The sequence below is a fragment of the Glandiceps talaboti genome, chromosome 22, assembly GCF_964340395.1.
Source record: "Glandiceps talaboti chromosome 22, keGlaTala1.1, whole genome shotgun sequence".
Taxonomy (NCBI): Eukaryota; Metazoa; Hemichordata; class Enteropneusta; family Spengelidae; genus Glandiceps; species Glandiceps talaboti.
This window is the reverse complement of record NC_135570.1, coordinates 3,038,239-3,058,168: the sequence shown is the minus strand read 5'-3', so window position 1 is coordinate 3,058,168 and position 19,930 is coordinate 3,038,239. Positions and strand designations below refer to the sequence as shown.

At 35.6% G+C, this 19,930-nt stretch overlaps 1 protein-coding gene across 1 annotated transcript in view; it reads left to right on the top strand.

The window, feature by feature from the left end:
• The first annotated feature begins 870 nt into the window (after nt 1-870).
• The window catches only part of LOC144452403 (vesicular inhibitory amino acid transporter-like), a 55,140-nt gene continuing 36,080 nt past the window's right edge, over nt 871-19,930 (top strand). The window contains exon 1 of the mRNA XM_078143493.1: nt 871-877. Within this exon, the coding sequence (XP_077999619.1) occupies nt 871-877 (7 nt within the window). The remainder of the gene's footprint in view (nt 878-19,930) is intronic.

Below are 19,930 nucleotides of genomic sequence, written 5' to 3'. Positions count from 1 at the left end.
CCCCCCTTCCCCTCCCCATCACGTGCCTATAATGTATATAGTTAAAGGCTAGGTGTAGATTCGAGATTGCGGAATGCCAAAATACCCTTCCTATTGGACTACTTTACAGTGAATCCTGGGACACCAACGTAAATCTGTTCGAGGTAAATTCGCGTGAAATGTCGATGAAAAAACCCTGTAAAATTGTGATTGGCAGTTAAACTGACGTCAGACACATGTCCTCTGTCCTTGTATGTAACTTATTGAAGCATTTCACAACTCTGCGGTTCTTATTGGACGACACATATTCATTATAAGGCAACCACACACGTATTAGAATAATTAGTACAAGAAGCCCTCCTATCTTCCCACCTTCTGTCAGCATTTCATCTTTCTTTAAAATCGACACTCGGTTGTCATGGTTACCATTCAATGTTTACCTAATGCGCATGCGAAAAAGTGACATGGTTGACGTGTCCACAATTCGTCATTGACAACTGTACGTTTAATGAGTACAAAACCCGCGGAAAATATCACTTTGTTTTCCAATATCACTGCAAATTAAGCCATTAGCTCGGTCACCGTATTGTTAAATTATGTTCTTTCCTATTAAAAATCTAACAAATGAAGTCAGGAAGTCTATTTGTATTCTCACAGTTGTCTTTATCTACAAACCCCGTGGGATGTAAATTTTAGTACCTCACAGGTCAATGCAATCAACTGGCAAAATTGTTTTATTTAGACTAGCCAATCCAAATTGTACAAAGATTTGCTTGACGACAAGGCGACAAGATAAAACTTTGACGTTGAAGAGATATTCGACTGACTGCTTGTTAGATTAAGAAGGACCATCCATTTCTGGGACTCATTTGAATAATCACTCATCACACCATGGAAGGTAAGTGAGCCGTTTTAATTGTAAAGTTTATAAAGTCCAGGCCTGTAATACTGTATTGATTTTGTAATACATCATCGAGTAAACAAGAATGGGATGCGCGCTTCATAAGCTTCAAATTACATTTGATGAACGGTACTTTCGTGCGTGATTGAGGCGGGTCTTCCGACGAGAGGAGTACATCAATTTGACACGCACTACGTCGTCACTGTTTGAGACCGATGAATGATCATTGAAGTGACGGATTCGTCACCGACGGGACATGAAAAATTGGAAGACGTAACTTCAACGTAACTCGTCCGAAAAAGATGGCTCGCAACGGTTACCAGCAATGTGAGTAATGACGCTATATCACTATTTGTTGCGAATAGACTCGTTTGATTGCTGTCACTCTCACGACTAGCAACCGATCGCGAGCGCCAATGCAATGCTAAGATGCTCCGTTTAAAATATTGAAATTTGGCGCTATAAAAAATCATAGATTTCAAGTGATGGTAAACTTCTTTGCTGTTTTCTTGCCGAAGACACTCCATTATTAGTATTCCTTCTTTTTTTAAGACATCGAATTTTGAATTGAAATTTTCGGGAGAGTACTGTTTCCTTGTACCTCTTTTTGACTCATTTTCTTGGTATATACAACCATACATTAATCATCCTATTGACGCGAATAGTCACTCAAAAATTTATTTTATCGTATCTTTCGCTGTCGTCTTCGTTGTCACTTTTCGGCATTAATTATTAGGCAGGTAGAATCCTTCGCTCTTGTAGAATATATATAATATTGAGTGAGGAGTGCCATGGCAACGAGGTGACACCGCATAAAAAAGAGATATATTTTTTTATCAATAACATTTTTACCAACTTGAGTTTTGGTACGTCAGAATTTCGAGAAGTCCATGACTGTGTAATCAATACAGTGTTTTATGACGACAAGTTCATCGGTCGTCGGATCTACTTCCTTGTCCCAAAACACCCGATGTTAACTTGGGACACTTTAAGTGATTTACTGTACAAATGACCCATGAGTTTTAAAAACATGTGGTGCGTGTCCGCCGACTTTTTTTATCTAGACTTAGAATGATATTTAGAAATTGACTGTACGTATATATTATACATGCTAGTCGATTGTAGCCGAACGTTAAGATTATTCATGCCGACCGACAAATATGAAAACTGAAACCGTAGAAAATATAAGAGAAATACAAGAATTTGCCTGAAAGCAATGAAAAAGTATATCTGATTCATGAAATGTTTCCGAAACCAATATCTTAAAACGAGCACGGGTCAAATTGCTTGATAAACAGTGACTTTTAGTTCACTGCAGTGTGGGACATCATCAAACCGATCAGATTACTCCTTACATCAATATCTTACTTGCATTCTCTATAGTGGTCTGAGCTTGCATTGAACGTCTTCCTCAATCTAGAATTCTTTCTTTGTCTGTTTTCTTAACATACAGAGGACTGCAATAGAAATAACATGCCACGTCATATTCTAATAAAACATACATTCATATTTCTAACAATGGTTTTATATCGGCACTGTAAAGCTGAAACAGTAATTACACGGGTGTAAGCCGACACTTTTCAAGTGGAATTAACCAATAACAAGCAGCCAAATCTGAACAAGGTCAGGTAGCTTTGATTTTGGAAGCTTGAATTTGAGGTTAATTCATTAATATGCGGCGTTTTGAGAATGATTCATAACTGTACATCCCAGGTATATCCCAGGAAGCTATTTTCACAAAAAACAATATTTGAACATAACAATCTCTCTTGCAGGGCTTTCTACCTCTGGGTTATTTTTTCACGAAATTGGCAAAGAGTAGATTGCATACTATTATTGGATCTGATTCTGAATCAGTCGATACATTAACATAATACACTTTTCTCGAAATATGTTGATATGAGAAATTCAAAGAAATTGTGAGACGATTTACAAAAACCAAATTATACAAAATCGTCTGATTTAGTTCTTAACGACATTGATTGCATGTGTGTGTGTCTGTCTGTCTGTCTGTCTGTCTGTCTGTCTGTCTGTCTGTCTGTCTGTCTGTCTGTCTGTCTGTCTGTCTACACAATATTCATTATTTTCCGAACTGTAAGCTTATTACTGTGTAAGCTTATGTTGACACGACTGAGTATAATTTCAATTAATGAAACGTACAGACTAGTAAGTAATATAATTTTGAATATTAGATTTTAAAGATGTATGAAAAAGTATCAGGTTATCCCGGCTTTCCTTCTGCGACAAGTACTTGTAATTTCGCTTTCTCTAAGAAACCACTTCAGTTTTCATATGGAAATATAGGTACGATACAGCTGTCCTACAGTTACATAATCCGAGTTATCTTCTTCATTAGCCAGCCAGTCTACCTGTGCAGCCCTCCCCACCTCGCTTTGTAAGTTTCTGTCTGTCTGTCTGTCTGTCTGTCTGTCTGTCTGTCTCTCTGGTTGTGTCTCTCTGTCTCTGTGACTGTCTCTGTCTCCTTCCTCTGTATCTTCATATTTTTCAGTCTGTCCCCTCTCCCCGTCTTCTCGTGTTTCTGTGTGTCTGTGTCCCGCCCTGTTTGTCTCCCCGTCTCTGTCTATATGTACCGGTACCTCAGTCTCTCTGTCTCTATATTTGTCTGTCTGTCTGTCCCTCCCTCCCTCCCCCATCTCTCTGCTTCGCTCTCCATATGAATGTCTGTCTGTCTGTCTGTCTGTCTGTCTGTCTGTCTATCTGTCTGTCTGGCTCTCTCTCTCTCTCTCTCTCTCTCTCTCTCTCTCTCTCTCTCTCTCTCTCTCTCTCCAAATGTCTGCCTATTTCTCTTTCATTCTTGCCTTTTGTTGAATGATAGGTTGATTGAAGTGATGGCGAGCTATTTACCGATTATAGTATTTCGGTTGTTAAGTTGGTTGGGTTGGGTTAGTTGTCATTATTGGAAATTGTCTTTGTTCATGAACCGATAGGATTTTATGAAATGAAAAAATATTGATGAAATAAACGTAATAAAATGGCATAAAGGCTGAAAGCTGTCAAATTCAGAAATCGACCCTTTCAAATTACATCGAGCTCATTTGTTTGAGAAGACAAGATCCCTAGCGACTATGCTGCGACAATGGGAATAATCGTCTGACTAATATAGTTGTGCAAATTCAAGGTTACGCTTCAATTTAATTTTTCTGTACATTCTCTTAATCAACTTGTTGGAGGCATGGCATTTTATTACGTAACTTTGTCCTTTGTATGCCAGAAATGGAGAAAGGAGCGTATGGCAGCAGCATATGGATTTTAAGTTTTGTTTGACATCAAATAGAATGATGTCATCGGCAGTATGAGCGTGAACGTTCCTTGGTACTTTACAGTAATGCGTTTGATGTGTAGTACCTAAAAGCGAACACGTTGCTTGTCATTCATACACTGTCATGCATTTATGATATTTCATATTTAATATATCATATCCAGTTCAGTTAATAAGATTTCATTGGCAGTACTGCGATAAATAGCTTAATCACCGTCATGTAATTTTGATTCTCATACGGAAAATCTATCTAAAGAGTTTGAGCGACTATGCCTAGGCTTGTCTGTATCATTAATGGATACTGTTAAGTGGTTTAATCTTTGCCAGTCACATCATCGATTTTCCGCCATTTTGACATTTTTTAGATTTCCCGCAAGCCATACAAAGGAATCGTATCACCTTTCTTTGAAAGTATCTCTTCATCATTTCATACATTAATCATTTTAATGCGACTGTAGTTGTAAATTAACATGAAATGTTACTTGAAAACTCATCTTAGTCTTATCAAGGTGTGAACGGTAGATGTCTCCACGGAAAAACAGTCTGTAAATTAAGAGAAAATTGCTAAACAAACATACAAATAAAAACAGTTAGTGTTGTCAAGACGAGAACGGTCGTCGTCTCGGCGGGAAAGTACCCAGAGTAATTTAAGAGAAGTTCAGCAAAGTTATACACATTAACACAGCTAGTGTCACCTAAGATTGACTAAGAGGCTTTGGCTGGTCGTTTCGGCGGATAATTCACTTGACGTAATTCAAGAGAACTTACCAAATATACATATAAATATAAATCTCGATCAATCATGGACGTTTTAAGAGAGAGACAGTCGTTGTTAACGTTGTTTTTCAGGGTAGCGTCTAAGCCTACAATTTCTCTACCACAATGCTGTGCCGCAGTATTGCTGAGACGACCTTAAATATTCAAGACGCAGCGCCAATCTTTGCCCAAGCAAATTCTAAGTCTCATTCCTGTTGAAGTACGCAATAGCGCAGATATTTAACAAATTCAAACTCACTTTAGTGATTTGGGTGTGACCAATTGCTTTACATTTTACCCCTATAACAAACCTACTAAGACTTCAAACGTATCGCCAAAGGCCGTATGCGACTGTTGTACAGATTTCAAAAATTTCCTCTGATTTAGTACAAAGACTAGATAAAAGCTAGATAATCACACAAATCAATACATTTAGCTTACGTTTAATGGATTGGCAATATAGACAGATTGATGCCTAAATAACGATTTGGCTACTATTTCTTGACATTTTTACCACCGGTTGATCAAAATAGCGCGAAGACCCGCAATTTTAGAGCAGACGACATTTACAAACTTGTCATTAATTGTAAACTCATCTTGTGTAATTGTATGCACATTACGAATCCTTATGCTCCACATCACGTAGTATTGAAAATCCTTAATTTCCTATTACTAACGACCTTTGCGATGATGTATGGCCAACAAATGATAGAAAAAGCCATGAAAGTCCATAGTCCGTGTACTTTATTCATCGCATTGATCGCTGAAAACCAGGGCAAAGTGAACCGATAAATTAAATATTAAAACATGTACAAAGAATATTCAAGGTATGTCACGTCATTGATGATTGACACTTTGAAAGCGTTTTTTATTATAGACAGGGGGATATTGCAAATATCGGTCATTGTTCAATAGCAGAATTGGTGTAATAGATTGATATGACAGAATAGATGTGTTCACACTGTCTGCTACTTTTCTTTACGCCATGTTAATGAAAATGATTGTAAAGATGAAATTTGCTGTCGGCAGATACACAAACTAATTAGAAGAATGTGTGTGTTAAGTTGTTGAGAAGACACTAACGAATGATATTATTGGTGGTGGTGGTGGTGGTGGTGGTGGTGGTGGTGGTGGTGGTGGTGACGACGGCGGCGGCGACCATCATCGTTTCAATCGGACATTTATTCACATTTGTCTTATTTTAATACAGTGGATTGTTGCAATATTTACTTAAAAATTAGTTCAGCCAAATACTAGTACATTATCGTCATCGAAGTGGTGGTGGTTGTGGTGGTTGTGGTGGTGGTAGTAGTAGTAGTAGTAGTAATAGTAGTAGTGGTAGTAGTAGTAGTAGTAGTAGTAGTAGTAGTAGTAGTAGTGGTGGTGGTGGTGGTGGTGGTGGTGGTGGTGGTGGTGGTGGTGGGGGTGGCGATATATATTACCAAATATATCAAAACAGAAACATTCAATGAATAGTATTATTTGCTATCAGGTAAAAGCATTTTCATCATTAATTCATTAGCCTATCAAATTACACTCTGCGTTCTCTGCCTCAAATCGTTCTCTGCCAACATCTGTTATACTTTTAGAAGTTAAAACATGAATCAGAATCAGAATCAGAAACAGAATCAGAATCAGAAACAGAATCGAAATCAGAATCGGGATCAGGATCACAAGCAAAATCAGAACCAATACATTCCCACTACAGAAAATTTTAGCATTTTTTCAAATTCGCTTCTCTAATATAAGCCTATTTTTTATCATTACAAGAATTTTTTCAGTGATAATCTGATGACAAAATATATATATTGATTGAGTAATACGAGTACAAGAGGAAACGGGCGACTGGTCTGTTGTTTTTCTGGCATTTAAGAAGTCAATTCAAATACAGCGTTTCTAATATAATTGTTATCCTTAATTACAAGTATTATTCTTTGACAAAGTGACGACAAAAATGACACTATTGAATCTGCCAGATTTTATGTACAATATGCGTGTACAAGAGGAAACGAACGAGCATTCTGTTTCTGAAAAAAGAGCTACGTTTCTGGCATTTAACTGTTTTATATGTGAACAGTTATTTGATTGACTAACAATACACAGTCACGATCTTGTGCCGTTTGTATTGAAACACAAAATTGCAATATATTAATTTGTTAAAGAATTATTAAAGTCGTGTGGTGGGAAATAGAACTAAACGTGTCTAATCGCCATTTTATTAGCAGTCCATTATAGAGTTTAATAATTTTTTATCCAGTGTGGTGAATCAAAGTGGACAGAAGTAATGAGATTGTTGGTTATTATTGGTATTGCTATCGATAAATTGCTTCCAAATTGCAATTATGTTGGCATATGCTAACGTTCTTTATATTCGCTCATTTGTATGCACTAAATGTTAAAGTGCTTTCCTCTGTCATCAAGAGGGGAATCATTCCCGTCGCAGCTTCTCCGTCTCACTTCCGTGTTTTACTTCCTATTAGGTCCGAACAACGTATATCAAAGTTGGATTATAAAACCATGGTGTAATTTAGCAAGTCACTTTAATAACATAACCATTTGGATAGGAAACCCGACCTAGTCAATGTTCCTATTCATAGGACTTTTTCCTGCTCCTCAACATACAATTCAAAGTCCATAGAAGAGTGGGATCGTTCGGGAATACTTTTCTATTCATGAATAGATTTACCTATATGCAACGAATGCTAAATAGTGATTTCGTATTAAATTTCTTGTATGTTAACAGTTTTACTTTTAAGGTATACAGTTAAAAATCTATTCCCTGAACAAAATAACATCCGAGGCAACATTGCGTAACATATACAATGCTTTATCAACGGGTTTTAAACCTTTATCAGCTAGGTTTTAAACCTAGCTGCAATTGAGGTATTATTTCTTCGATGAGAAAGCCAACAATGTGTTCATTGAAAATTATTAAAATACCAATAATTAGACACTACATGTCATTTAGAGATTTTAGCTATAAGTAGTATAGTAATAAATTGAAATAATAATTTATTGGGATGCTGATTTTTGGGTGTGGACCTAAAATAAATATATTTGAATATATCGCTCTATACTATGTGTACTGTTAAATTATGTTTATCCACAGGTGATTCAACACTGTGCAGGGTGTATGATATTACGAAATCATTAAGTTGTCATATCTAACAAAACAGTTTTAAAAAAAAACGTTCCAGTTGAAGCAAGTGCAGCTTTAACGTACAGATTAACTGGAATTACAAATAAAAACAATATGTCACCCTACTTACAGAACATATCTACAGATGCTAAGCAATGTGTTATAATGTAAGAGGTAAGAACTATGGTTTTACACATACCGTCATTAATATTGTGTTTAACCAGTCAGATGGACATATAGACAGACAGACAGACAGACAGACAGACAGACAGACAGACAGACAGACAGACAGACAGACAGACAGACAGACAGACACACACACACACACACACACATGCACGCACGCACGCACGCACGCACACATACATACATACATACATACATACATACATACATACATACATACACATACACACACACACAGACGTGAAGGCAGACAGACAGACAACATACAGACAGACAGACAGACAGACAGACAGACAGACAGACAGACAGACAGACAGATAGTCGCCAGGCAGGCAGACAGGCAAACACTAAAACAAGCAGAGGATGGCAGGCAGACAGCCAGACAGATATTGAAATGAACTATTTCCCGGGAGGGGCTTGTAGCCCACAGGGAGAAGGACAAGAGGGCTTGCGTTTGATCTTATATCAAATGTAATCAGGTATTCGTATCACACACTTCGGCGAAAGCGGAAGTTTTATAGAGTTGAAATAGATAGTTATGAAGTAGATTTTGGATTTTTATGGACTTTTAATTTGCTGAGGGTTTAGTTTCTTGTCATTTATATGGCAGCCGTAAAAGCCATTGACAGACGCGCGTACACAATTCAAGTAATAACATTTGCTGAACAGCCCTTGGCTACAATGAATATGCACAATAAACGTATATACCAGATACAAATACACTGTCACGGTGACAAAATGGTACATTACTGCAAATTGGACACTGGAATTAGGTACCGTATTTCAACGAAACTGTAATTAGAAAAAATATGTTCTTAATGTATTGCACAATGGACTATACCATATCAGTTCTGAGTTCAACCATTTGGTTGACGCAGCATTAATGAAAGCAAAAACAACAACTATTCTTTTGTTCTTGCGAGCATAAGCTTGTCGTATATGCAGTTCGAATAAATGCTAATATGCCTCGAAGTCTTAGTATTCTCGACGCCTTTCCTACATAGCTGTCTTCAGTTCTTATAATTTTGTAACAATGTGTAAAATCAAAACCGGAATGAAAACAACATGAGTGAAGATACCTTTTTAGCATTCAATTACTTATTTCGTCAAAATATTGCAATGACTACCTACCTAATCAGACACAGTTGTGAACTTTTATCTATGGGTAATAGCTTTCTTATATGTGTGTGTGTGGGAGGTGGAGTTATTTTGGTCAAAAATATATACATATATTTATTTATGTACATATATACTATATATATATATATATATATATATATATATATATATATATATATATATATATATATATATATATATATATATATATATATATATATATATATATATAAAGGTGCGTTAGTAAACTCAGAGATCAATTTTGTCGGTGTTTAGTAAAGACTGGTTAACGTAATGCATCCATCGATATTTATCGATCCTGGAATACTCAACACGCTGACATATTTAGCCAATTAGGCAAGGCAAATGACAGTTTGAAATACAAACTAGAACGTAATGGATAAATACACTTGGGATATATACCATAAAAGCTCTCCAAATTAACAGCTCGAATTGAACACTTAAAAACATAAATATAAACTTCAAATTTATTCATTTTGAAACCAGTATTTTGGCACAGTCATGTTGATTGAGTTGAACAATGTCTAACAACCTAGACGAATGGTTATACCAATTAATACCTCAAAAATTAAAATTTTAAAATTGAATTTTGGTGGGAACTTTTCGTAGTCTGGGTCATTGCGACATGTTCGAACTGCTTTAGATATTAGCTTGGCGGGAAGGTGTTTCACCCTTTCGCTGTTGTACCAAGCAATTTTCCATATTCTCATTCTTTTATTTTCAATACTAATATTTGGTTATTTCGATAAATATCATTTCGAAGTAATTTCGAAATTGTCATGAAAAGCACGCTGAACAAATAGACTTTATTCGTCGAATATACCTTGTTTTACTACACTAATTGAATTCCTTTTATTAGAACAAGGCCGAGTACAACGCCCTATCTAAACACTTATATGTCACTTTGATAAAAAATGTACATCTATGTGTTCCCTTTTACTACTAAAAGACGACGATAATGCAACGCCTCATTGCGTTTAAGATAAGTCCTCTTGATATGACTGTTGGCGCCATGTTTGGTGTGAAGGCGAAATCAAATGACCTTTGACCCTCTACTTTCACACATAACTAACACCTGACAGCTGCAGAGACATCCGGTTGAAGACCATTTAAGAAAGTTTAAGGTATTTTGATCTTACATCGTCTGCATTATTGATCAACGACAATACTAGTATTCATTTCATCGTCATTGAAATTGTTTCGTCATTCTTTAGTCGATTTCTAAACTTTCTGTCCTAATTACAAAGACACATGAAATTAATGGTTTCTGTTGATGAGTAAGTACAGGAAGTTAGCCAATGAGAGATTATACATGCATGATGTAGTTATAGATAATATTGATATCAGGAAATATTTTCATTCAACACCTACACCCTCCACCCAACACTAAACCCACACCTCTGCCTGCAAAAAGAGTTATATGAAACCGTAAGACCATCAGGTTAATTGTTAGTTTAGTGCCCCCTCGTATTGGATGGTTATGGTAAATATGCAATGATTCGTAATCTTTTATGTGTACCTTGGGAACATGTTATATAGCACAGTATTTTCATTTTAGAAAATCTAATGTGGTAAAAATAGTTTTGTGACGACATTTTTGTAAGAATACTTGACACATTTCACGATGAATGATCTAGAGATATTCTGGAAAGAAATAAAATACAGACAGAAGATAAAACACAGGAAACAAATTGAATACTTGGGACATACAATTGAAATGTGAAGAAATTACTATTGACAGGGATGGAAGGTGCTGAACCCATAAATGTAATAAAACCAAAGGATGACAATGAAAAAAGGCTACTTTCCACCGATGTTTCGTGTTATATATGAACTTCCAAGAATGGCTTTACGGTAGCATTGGACATGACAACCTGGTTTCATTACAATTGTTATCTCTTATCAACTGAATACATTTGGTGCAGGACGGAAAAAAATTCACTTATCGATGTTGCGAACCAAGATAACATTCTTGTGCGATGCTGAATGTACCTTGGGATGTATTTTGATACAATGCACATTTCACACAAGGTGAAATCGATCTTTCATAGTATAACACCTTCAAGGTCACTTATACTAATCATCTCCATGAGTAATAGATTTTCTAAGCAATCGAGAAGCCAGCGAACGAACAATTAGCGCCATGGCATGTAAATTACAATTATCCTTTTTTTTACCTGACAAGTAATCTATGTCCCTCAACATCAGTGATTATCAGGAGCCAAGGTCTAAAACACTATTTTCCATTCATCAATTGGTACATAAAAGAAGAACGATACAAATTTTAAATAGTGGCATAACACTTTGCGTATGGCATAGTAACATGTAGTGTAGTGTAATGTAGTGCAGGGTAGTGTACTGTAGTGTAGTGCAGTGCAATGTAGTGTAGTGTAGTGTAGTGTAGTGTTGTGTAGTGTAGTGTAGTGTAGCGTAGCGTAGCGTAGCGTAGTGCAGTGCAGTGTAGTGTAGTGTAGTGTAGTGTAGTGTAGTGTAGTGTAGTGTAGTGTAGTGTAGTGTAGTGTAGTGTAGTGTAGTGTAGTGTTAGCGTAGTGTAGTGTAGGGTAGTGTAGCGTAGTGTAGTGTAGTGTAGTCCAGATAGACCATACCATAGCGTACAGTACCATGTTACCATACAATATCACCGCATACCAGAACATAACATAATGTAATGTAACATAATATACAATACAATACAATACAATACAATACAACACAACACAACACAATACAACACAACACAACACAATACAATACAATACAATACAATACAATACAATACAATACAATACAATACAATACAATACAATACAAAAGTGACAATAGTTCTCTGTAAATCGATGAAGATACATCGTTGAAAAAAATGAATATTACTTAGATCCCAGTAGATTGTATGTGTCATTTGTGTCATTTGATATATAGACAATACTGCACGCGGCAACATCCCAAACACTAGCATGTCAATGTTTAAAAGTCGAAGCAATCGATATTTCCATTTTACATGACTTTAAACGAAATTTCGGATGAGAATAAAATGAAAGATTCTCACTGAATTAGTATGGAAAACGGCAGAGATAGATACACGGGAGACTAGGCCTCAGTTCATATGTTCATACATTTGAAGACCGTGCTTGTAAATCTCATTATTGCGAGACCCAAAGTCTCATTACGAATTAAAAATGTTCATTGCTTTTTATACCCGAAGAGTCCTTGAAGAGTTTGGTGAAAGCAAACATGGCAATGTTTATTCCCTTTTCACTGTATCACTGTGAAACAAATGTAGATATTTGGATTAATCACGGTCAAATTCAATTATTTTTTTAGATTACATGTAAAGACATATGGTAGGGTCTCTAATGGGATATGATATATGAAGTTGCGCAATATCACATTGACAATTGAGGACAAAAGGTATTCCAACGGAGCATTTATCGCAATTTGCTATATACGAGAGCAATTGTATTCATATTACAACGAATAAACACTTATTTGAGCATTCTTAAAACTTTAACACTTACTTGAATAGAAGATAAGTGAGGGTGATATAATAATATGTATATCAGCTCTTTCAATATTAGACATCCAAGTACAAAATGAGTTCCATCTATAGATATTTATTCCATATTTTGTTGCAGTATAAGTCTACGTTACAACGTAGAAGTAATGGAGTACCTATTTATTATGTATTCATAGCGATAATCTGGGCAGGGTCGCATTAAAATATTGTAGTCAGAATAACCTAAAATAAAATCACTTCATCTGAAGTAAGTCAATATTATTCATTAAATAAAAAAAAAGATTAAATAAACACAATTATAGAGCGGTGTTTGAGTTATAATTGTATTGGACAGGATGAAGTAAAATAGAATAACTCCCCAGTGCGTGTAATATATTGTATAATTTACAGTATGTGAATTCTACTCTACGACTTGCATCAATAGTTTGCGGAGTAAAGAGTTCAACAACACATGATAATTGCAAGTTTGTTATGTGAAGGATCGGTGACAGTAATCTCTGGGTAATTCTCACGGGGAAATTATCAGTTACGAAGATGCGATTAAGGCAGTAGCAAATAATTACGAAGGAACATTTGCCATCTGAGCATTGGACAGTCTAGTAAATTACTACTGCTCTTTGCATGTATCGCCTGTCCTTTGATTTGCTCTCGTGAGTCGTGGAATCATATCAAAGGCATTTGTCATATGGAAACGTTTGACAATTTTTGTAGATTTCCGCACCTCTGTTCACCTGAGAAAAACGATTTCTGAATGGCGTGATTGCTTGAAATAAGGTATATAGCAGTTGTCATCGGATGTAATTGCACCAGGCTGAGCCCCTTTTGATATATATGTCTATATCCATTTCCGTCCGCATAACAATCATTGAAAACAACTTAGAAAGCCTTGATTCTAAACTATACGTAAACCATCTAAATGAATTCAATATGAGTCTTCTAAACCAACACCTCCCTGCAACGTTTTTTTTTGACCAGCTGTTGCAATGCATGTGTTAATAATGGCGCAACTCATGCACCCTAAATTGTAAGTTTTATTTCCTTTCATGTTTTCGCAAAATGACAAATGTGTGACGTCATAGTTTAATAGAAGTAAAAAAAAGTAAAGAAACAATATCCTTGAAACTCTGCCATTGTTTATATATGCTGTGTTTATCTTGTTTATAGTTATAATGTTTTGATTTGCATAAGTCATGAATATTCATTAGCGAACACATCAATTAGCTGGAGATGGTGTACATGTACATCCAACAGACATAGCAGGAAACCTTTAACGTCAGTGATTCAGGCAACATTAATCTTTATACACAACATGTATTTGAAAGGAATTCTGGTGATATAAAAGTGCAAATCCGTCATAAATTGTATTTCTGAACCAAAGTGAAATCTATGTCATACCAACCTCATCAAAATCAATTGCTAGTGTATCCGGAACTACAGTATTTAAGTAATAACAAGAAAACTGTATTATTCAATTTAGATGTCATCTCTGGAGATTCAAAATGTCCAACCCATAGAACGTAGAGTCCATGTATCGTATAGTTTATAATCTTAATTGTTAAAAAAAAGAGTATTGAATCTAAAAATAGATATTCCCTGTAGAAATAAATCAATTTTAAACATAATACTGTTTGAAAATGAAGTGCTGTACACCCTGTTTACTGATCGGTGCTCGTTTTTATGCCATAAGCGATCATTTGAGCACGAAGACTAACACAACATCGTTTTCTGCACGCCATCGTGCAAAGATTGTTCGAGATAATTCTTCGTTCATTTTGTCTGGAATGAACTGCTTTCGTTTGGATTAGCATTAATGAAATGCATTTAAGAAATATAATTTTAAGGAATATTTGTAATATTGTATTAAATTAAAAAGTTGTCACATATTCTTTCAAATAGCATGTTTAAATATACTGACAGTACTCTATATGATACACCTAAGTATACACCATACCATACTATAATAAGAATCATAATAATTACTATACTGCTCCAATATGGACGTTTTTGCATGTGGAATGGATGGTGGAATGGATGGTCACAATTTGTGACACACACACACACACACACACACGCGCGCGCGCGCGCGCGCGCGCGCGCGCACACGCACGCACGCCCGCCCGCCCGCCCGCCCGCCCGCCCACCCACCCACCCACCCACCCACCCACCCACCCACCCACCCACCCACCTACATACATACATACATACATACATACATACATACATACATACATACATACATACATACATACATACATACATACACATAGTAGTGTAAACATTTCTGGGAGTGTAGATGGGTGTTGTATATCATATGTAATGTTACACTCATCGAGTTAAATATTACATAGCCAGACTTTGAATAATTTATGACAAAATTAGGTAATATTTTGTGATTTCAATTACTCTAAGCATAATACTAAAACCTTCCATAGTCATATCAGGCAAAATTTGGCTCCTTTGGATATGAATGCTATGATTTTATAGGAGTCAAATGATAACATTCTATATACACATTGTGTACGTATACATGTAATTATAGTGTAAATTTGCTGTTTGAAGTCAGGCTGACTTAGCTACTCATCAAGTGAGATCGGAAGAGCCATAAAACCGTTTCGGACTACTTTAATACACCCTCTACTATCTGACATTCCCCGCTTCAATAATTTTTTCATCACCACTGCTGTCCGTATATGGAAAGCTATCTTAAATAGCCATAAGCTTGCACGTCACTTACATCTAGAATGAACCATTCCACGTATTTGTGAATCATGATTTTGTAATTTGGCATCCTGTTCTTGTTATCCTTGTATTTGTATTGTCATTAACTCAGTTATGAATTTTTCACGCACAATCTGTTTCCTAATATCAGAAATATCGATAGTTGGAAATTGAGACTTATTTTGAATGTTTACTCACTTGCCTACCAGCTGATGATGTTATATGACCAAAAGATACTGTCATTTGGTTGTTGCTAAGGGTGTGGTCATGGTTGCTAGGGTCAATTGTATCACAGGAATATATACATATCAAAGCTCGTTTTCTATTTTTTTAATCTATTCATTCGTTTATTTATTGAAAGATATTATATTAAAATTCGGACCAGTATGAAAAGTAACTAGTCACAACTCAGTCAAGATCATACACAGATGGCATAAAGATCTTACTTAATTAGGGGGGGGAATAAAAATATGAAATAAATAGCAAATTTAAGCTGGACGGGTCTCAAACGCTAGAGAAGTAGTTAATACAAGGTGCCAATGTCAGACTAACCGAGTATATATACTGAAAGTAACACACAGCAATCACGAGCTTTCCTTTGACAACTCGCGTGGGATAACCTGTAGTGGGAAGTGACGTCAGTTTCTTTAAATGTAAATATGATAAACGCGGCCTCCGATACGTAAGCGAAGGTTGCATTGTCACAGGATTCTCTGTGTGTTCGAATGAAGCACAGGGAATCAACTTGTGAACATTATATGGATAATAAGAATCAGTTGTGAAGGCAAGCAATGCACTAACATTGATGTGCGACAACGAACATCGCAGAGAAGTCACTGAGATATCCACTATATTGTTAAAAACTTCAAGGGTTACTTTGAGAGCAAGCCACCCATTTAAAAATAGACACTGCCTTGTCGTACTTGTGTTAAATTGGTGCCGATCCTTCCTCTGACGACTGTAAGGTACCAATTATTGACTCTGAAAAGGCTCGTACCTCACACTCCCCGAGGAAATAATTGGCCTCTTATGGCTAGCTATTATCTGCGTATTAGCGTAACTGTATGTGATTTATCCATAAACTCGTCACTCATTTATTTGCAATACGAGTCATTTCAAGTATACTGTCTTGAAATTGATTTTATACTGTATTTTTTGAGGTTGAAAACAAAACTGTGTAGGAATAATGCGACACAGGGTTCAATGGAGAACACTGAACACGTGCATCTTAGTATTGTTTAAGCTATACAGGGCGAACTATTCCCAATATAAAACTACGAAGAGGGTGTGTTGCCAAACTATTAACCTACACATTCTGCGCTTGCACTGATAAACTGATAACGACGTCTTTTTTTGAACTTTAAATATAGAAATGTTAAGTCACGGAATGTGACAATCAGCCACATTTTCCCCTCTGTACAGCGACATGCAATCTCTCTGCTGGTAGTAACCTGACAAGTCGTCCATTTCTGATTGATTACACCCGGAGTAAATGTCCCTTCGATATCGATTTTATCAATTACGGAGTCTAAAAGGTACCCTACTGTAGATGCTGAAACAATTAGGAACGGTAGAATAATTGATGACGGTAAAATCCACTCAAGTCTGTCTGATTTCACTTCTACCATCAATGCATTGTTCCTGATAGCACTGATTTTCAAATCAGGACGTCTATAATGCATGTGTCCACGTCTGCGATATGACAGTAGCTCAAGACCTATAAGGCGCGTATCACATTGTTAAAAGCTCTGGGCATCAGGTTGTACACACAGCTATCGTTACACTGGTTGAATCTATTGATATTGCATCTTCTTTAAGTGTTGATTCCTTATTTCTGTGTTTGTATACCGTACCATGGTTTTATCTTGTTCCTGGCAATCATTGTTTAGTTACTTTGTATTTTAATTGGAACGTTAAAATAATTTATGACTATTTGTATGGAGTAAATTCTTTCCTTCTTCATATCATTAGATTTTTTTCAAACCTTATGTAAAGTTTGTCATTTTAAATTGTAGTCACAAATTAGTTTTCATAAATCATCTGCTATCATAATTATTATTATTACTTTTAATTACCAAATAGCACTTAATATTCTCAACGCTATAAACAATTCATGAACTGTCTATTTTTAGCCAGAATATGTTCTCACTATATTTTCATTTTTCTGCTAGTCCGTGTTTACTCTCTTGGTATCAGAGGCTTGTCTCTCCTTTGGTAAAAAAATACTTATCCAGGCGTTAATTTGTTGGTACCAACGACATAATTGTAAATAAATAAAAGAAAATATTGCAGTGTTCCCCAAGGCTTGATTCTTAAGCCAATATTATCCTAAATTTATATTGACAATATTTCAATGTCCTCATACAAATGCTTTTGATTTCAGATTATACGTAGGCGATCCAAATTTGTATGACAAAATCAGTGAAAGTCATAATATGGACTTACAACTAGTAGGTGAAATCTTCACGGATGTCATTAGCTGGTGTTATGCCAACAAATTGACAATTAAGTCAACGTACTGAGAGAAATTGTACAATTTAGTATCCTCCGCTTCCGTAGGTCAAGAATTCGAAGTGTGTGGGAGTATTTCCTGATAGCTTAGTGCGTACTATAACACACATGGTCACCAGTGCGATCACCTGGCTGGCACTGTTATAATTCAAGAAGCTATTGCATTCTAAACATTTTCAAACAGTGCACACTAAAGTTTGCTAATTTGTTCATAATATTTTACACATTTAGTCACCTCTGAATCAACCATTCAATGTACCACTATGACACAAATTACAGTCTCAGCATCCCAAAAGTTAGGTATACGACTGGTCAATTCACTGTAAAGTGTGGTTCCGAAGTACTACGGTGTGAAATAGTACCCCTGTCAACATCAGAAACATCGACAACAAAAGTCACAGTAAACAAAGAGAATCAAACTTCAATCTCCGACTACACATACTTCATATTCATAAGTGTTATAGATAATATTATAATATTATTATAAAATAATTCCCAGAATTCAATATTGATACTTAAAAAATGGGAGTACGTGACTAGTTGCTAGGCAACCAATTTTGACCTCCTTTTCCAATAAAGAATCATTTATATTAATATGTTCAATTGGTGTTTATTGCAAATTTACTTTGTACATGGGAATAAAGTATTGTATTATTGTCCGTCATTCTTTCCAAAATATGTATCTGTCTTTGTTTCTTTCCTTCATCTTTTGCGTGATTATCAATCAATCTACTAGTCTCTGTCGATCTATATTGGCTGTTCATTCAAATCTTCACTCGGTCAAAATTTCATTCGATCGCTAAATATAAAAAATAGCTTTTAATTTGTCATTTTATCTCAATTTCCATAAACACGTTTTCACAATTTGATGATGTCAATGGACTACTAACTGAGTGACTATGAAATGGGCTATTGTAAAAATTTCTTACAATATCTCATTGGAGGTAAGCCTTAATGGAGTCGACTTCAAGTGTGACAGAAAGTGTATTCATATTGATGGACTTTCAATGTTTTATTGCTGTACCAGTTTGTCTTTCTTGTCGTTTTAAGCACGTAAAAAGTCACTGATTAATGTGGTAAATGTATTGCAATTTACATCTCCTTTACTTTATGGATTTCAGTATCACTATTTTATCTATTTCAGTCACAGTCTGCTAAATCTGGACTATATTCAATGACTTTTGAAACATATTTCACAAGAAATTATTTTTGTTATCAATACTGATAAATAAATAAATAAATTAATTAATTAACAAATTAAACATCAGGGAAGGCAGACATACATACATACATACATACATACATACATACATACATACATACATACATACATACATACAGACAGACAGACAGACAGACAGACAGACAGACAGACAGACAGACAGACAGACAGACAGACAGACACACACACACATACATACATACATATATACATATATACATACATACATACATACATACATACATACATACATACATACACACACAGACAGACAGACAGACACACACACACACACAACAAGACATACGCAAACAGGCAGACAGACAGACATTTTATATGATTTTAAAAACAGATATGCCATCTTTTATCATGTATCATGGAGCGGACAACCGTTCTTTTTAGTGTTGACACATATTTTTAATTAAATGTGCATGTGGGTATTACAGCATAAAATTATAGATAATGTCCCAATTGATGTTTTGATCTCTTCTATTCTCCATTCACTTAAAATCCCTCCAGCAATCATCTAAGATACGCTGCACAGGAGAACCTTCAGTAATCTTAAATACCTGTTGTCATCCCTT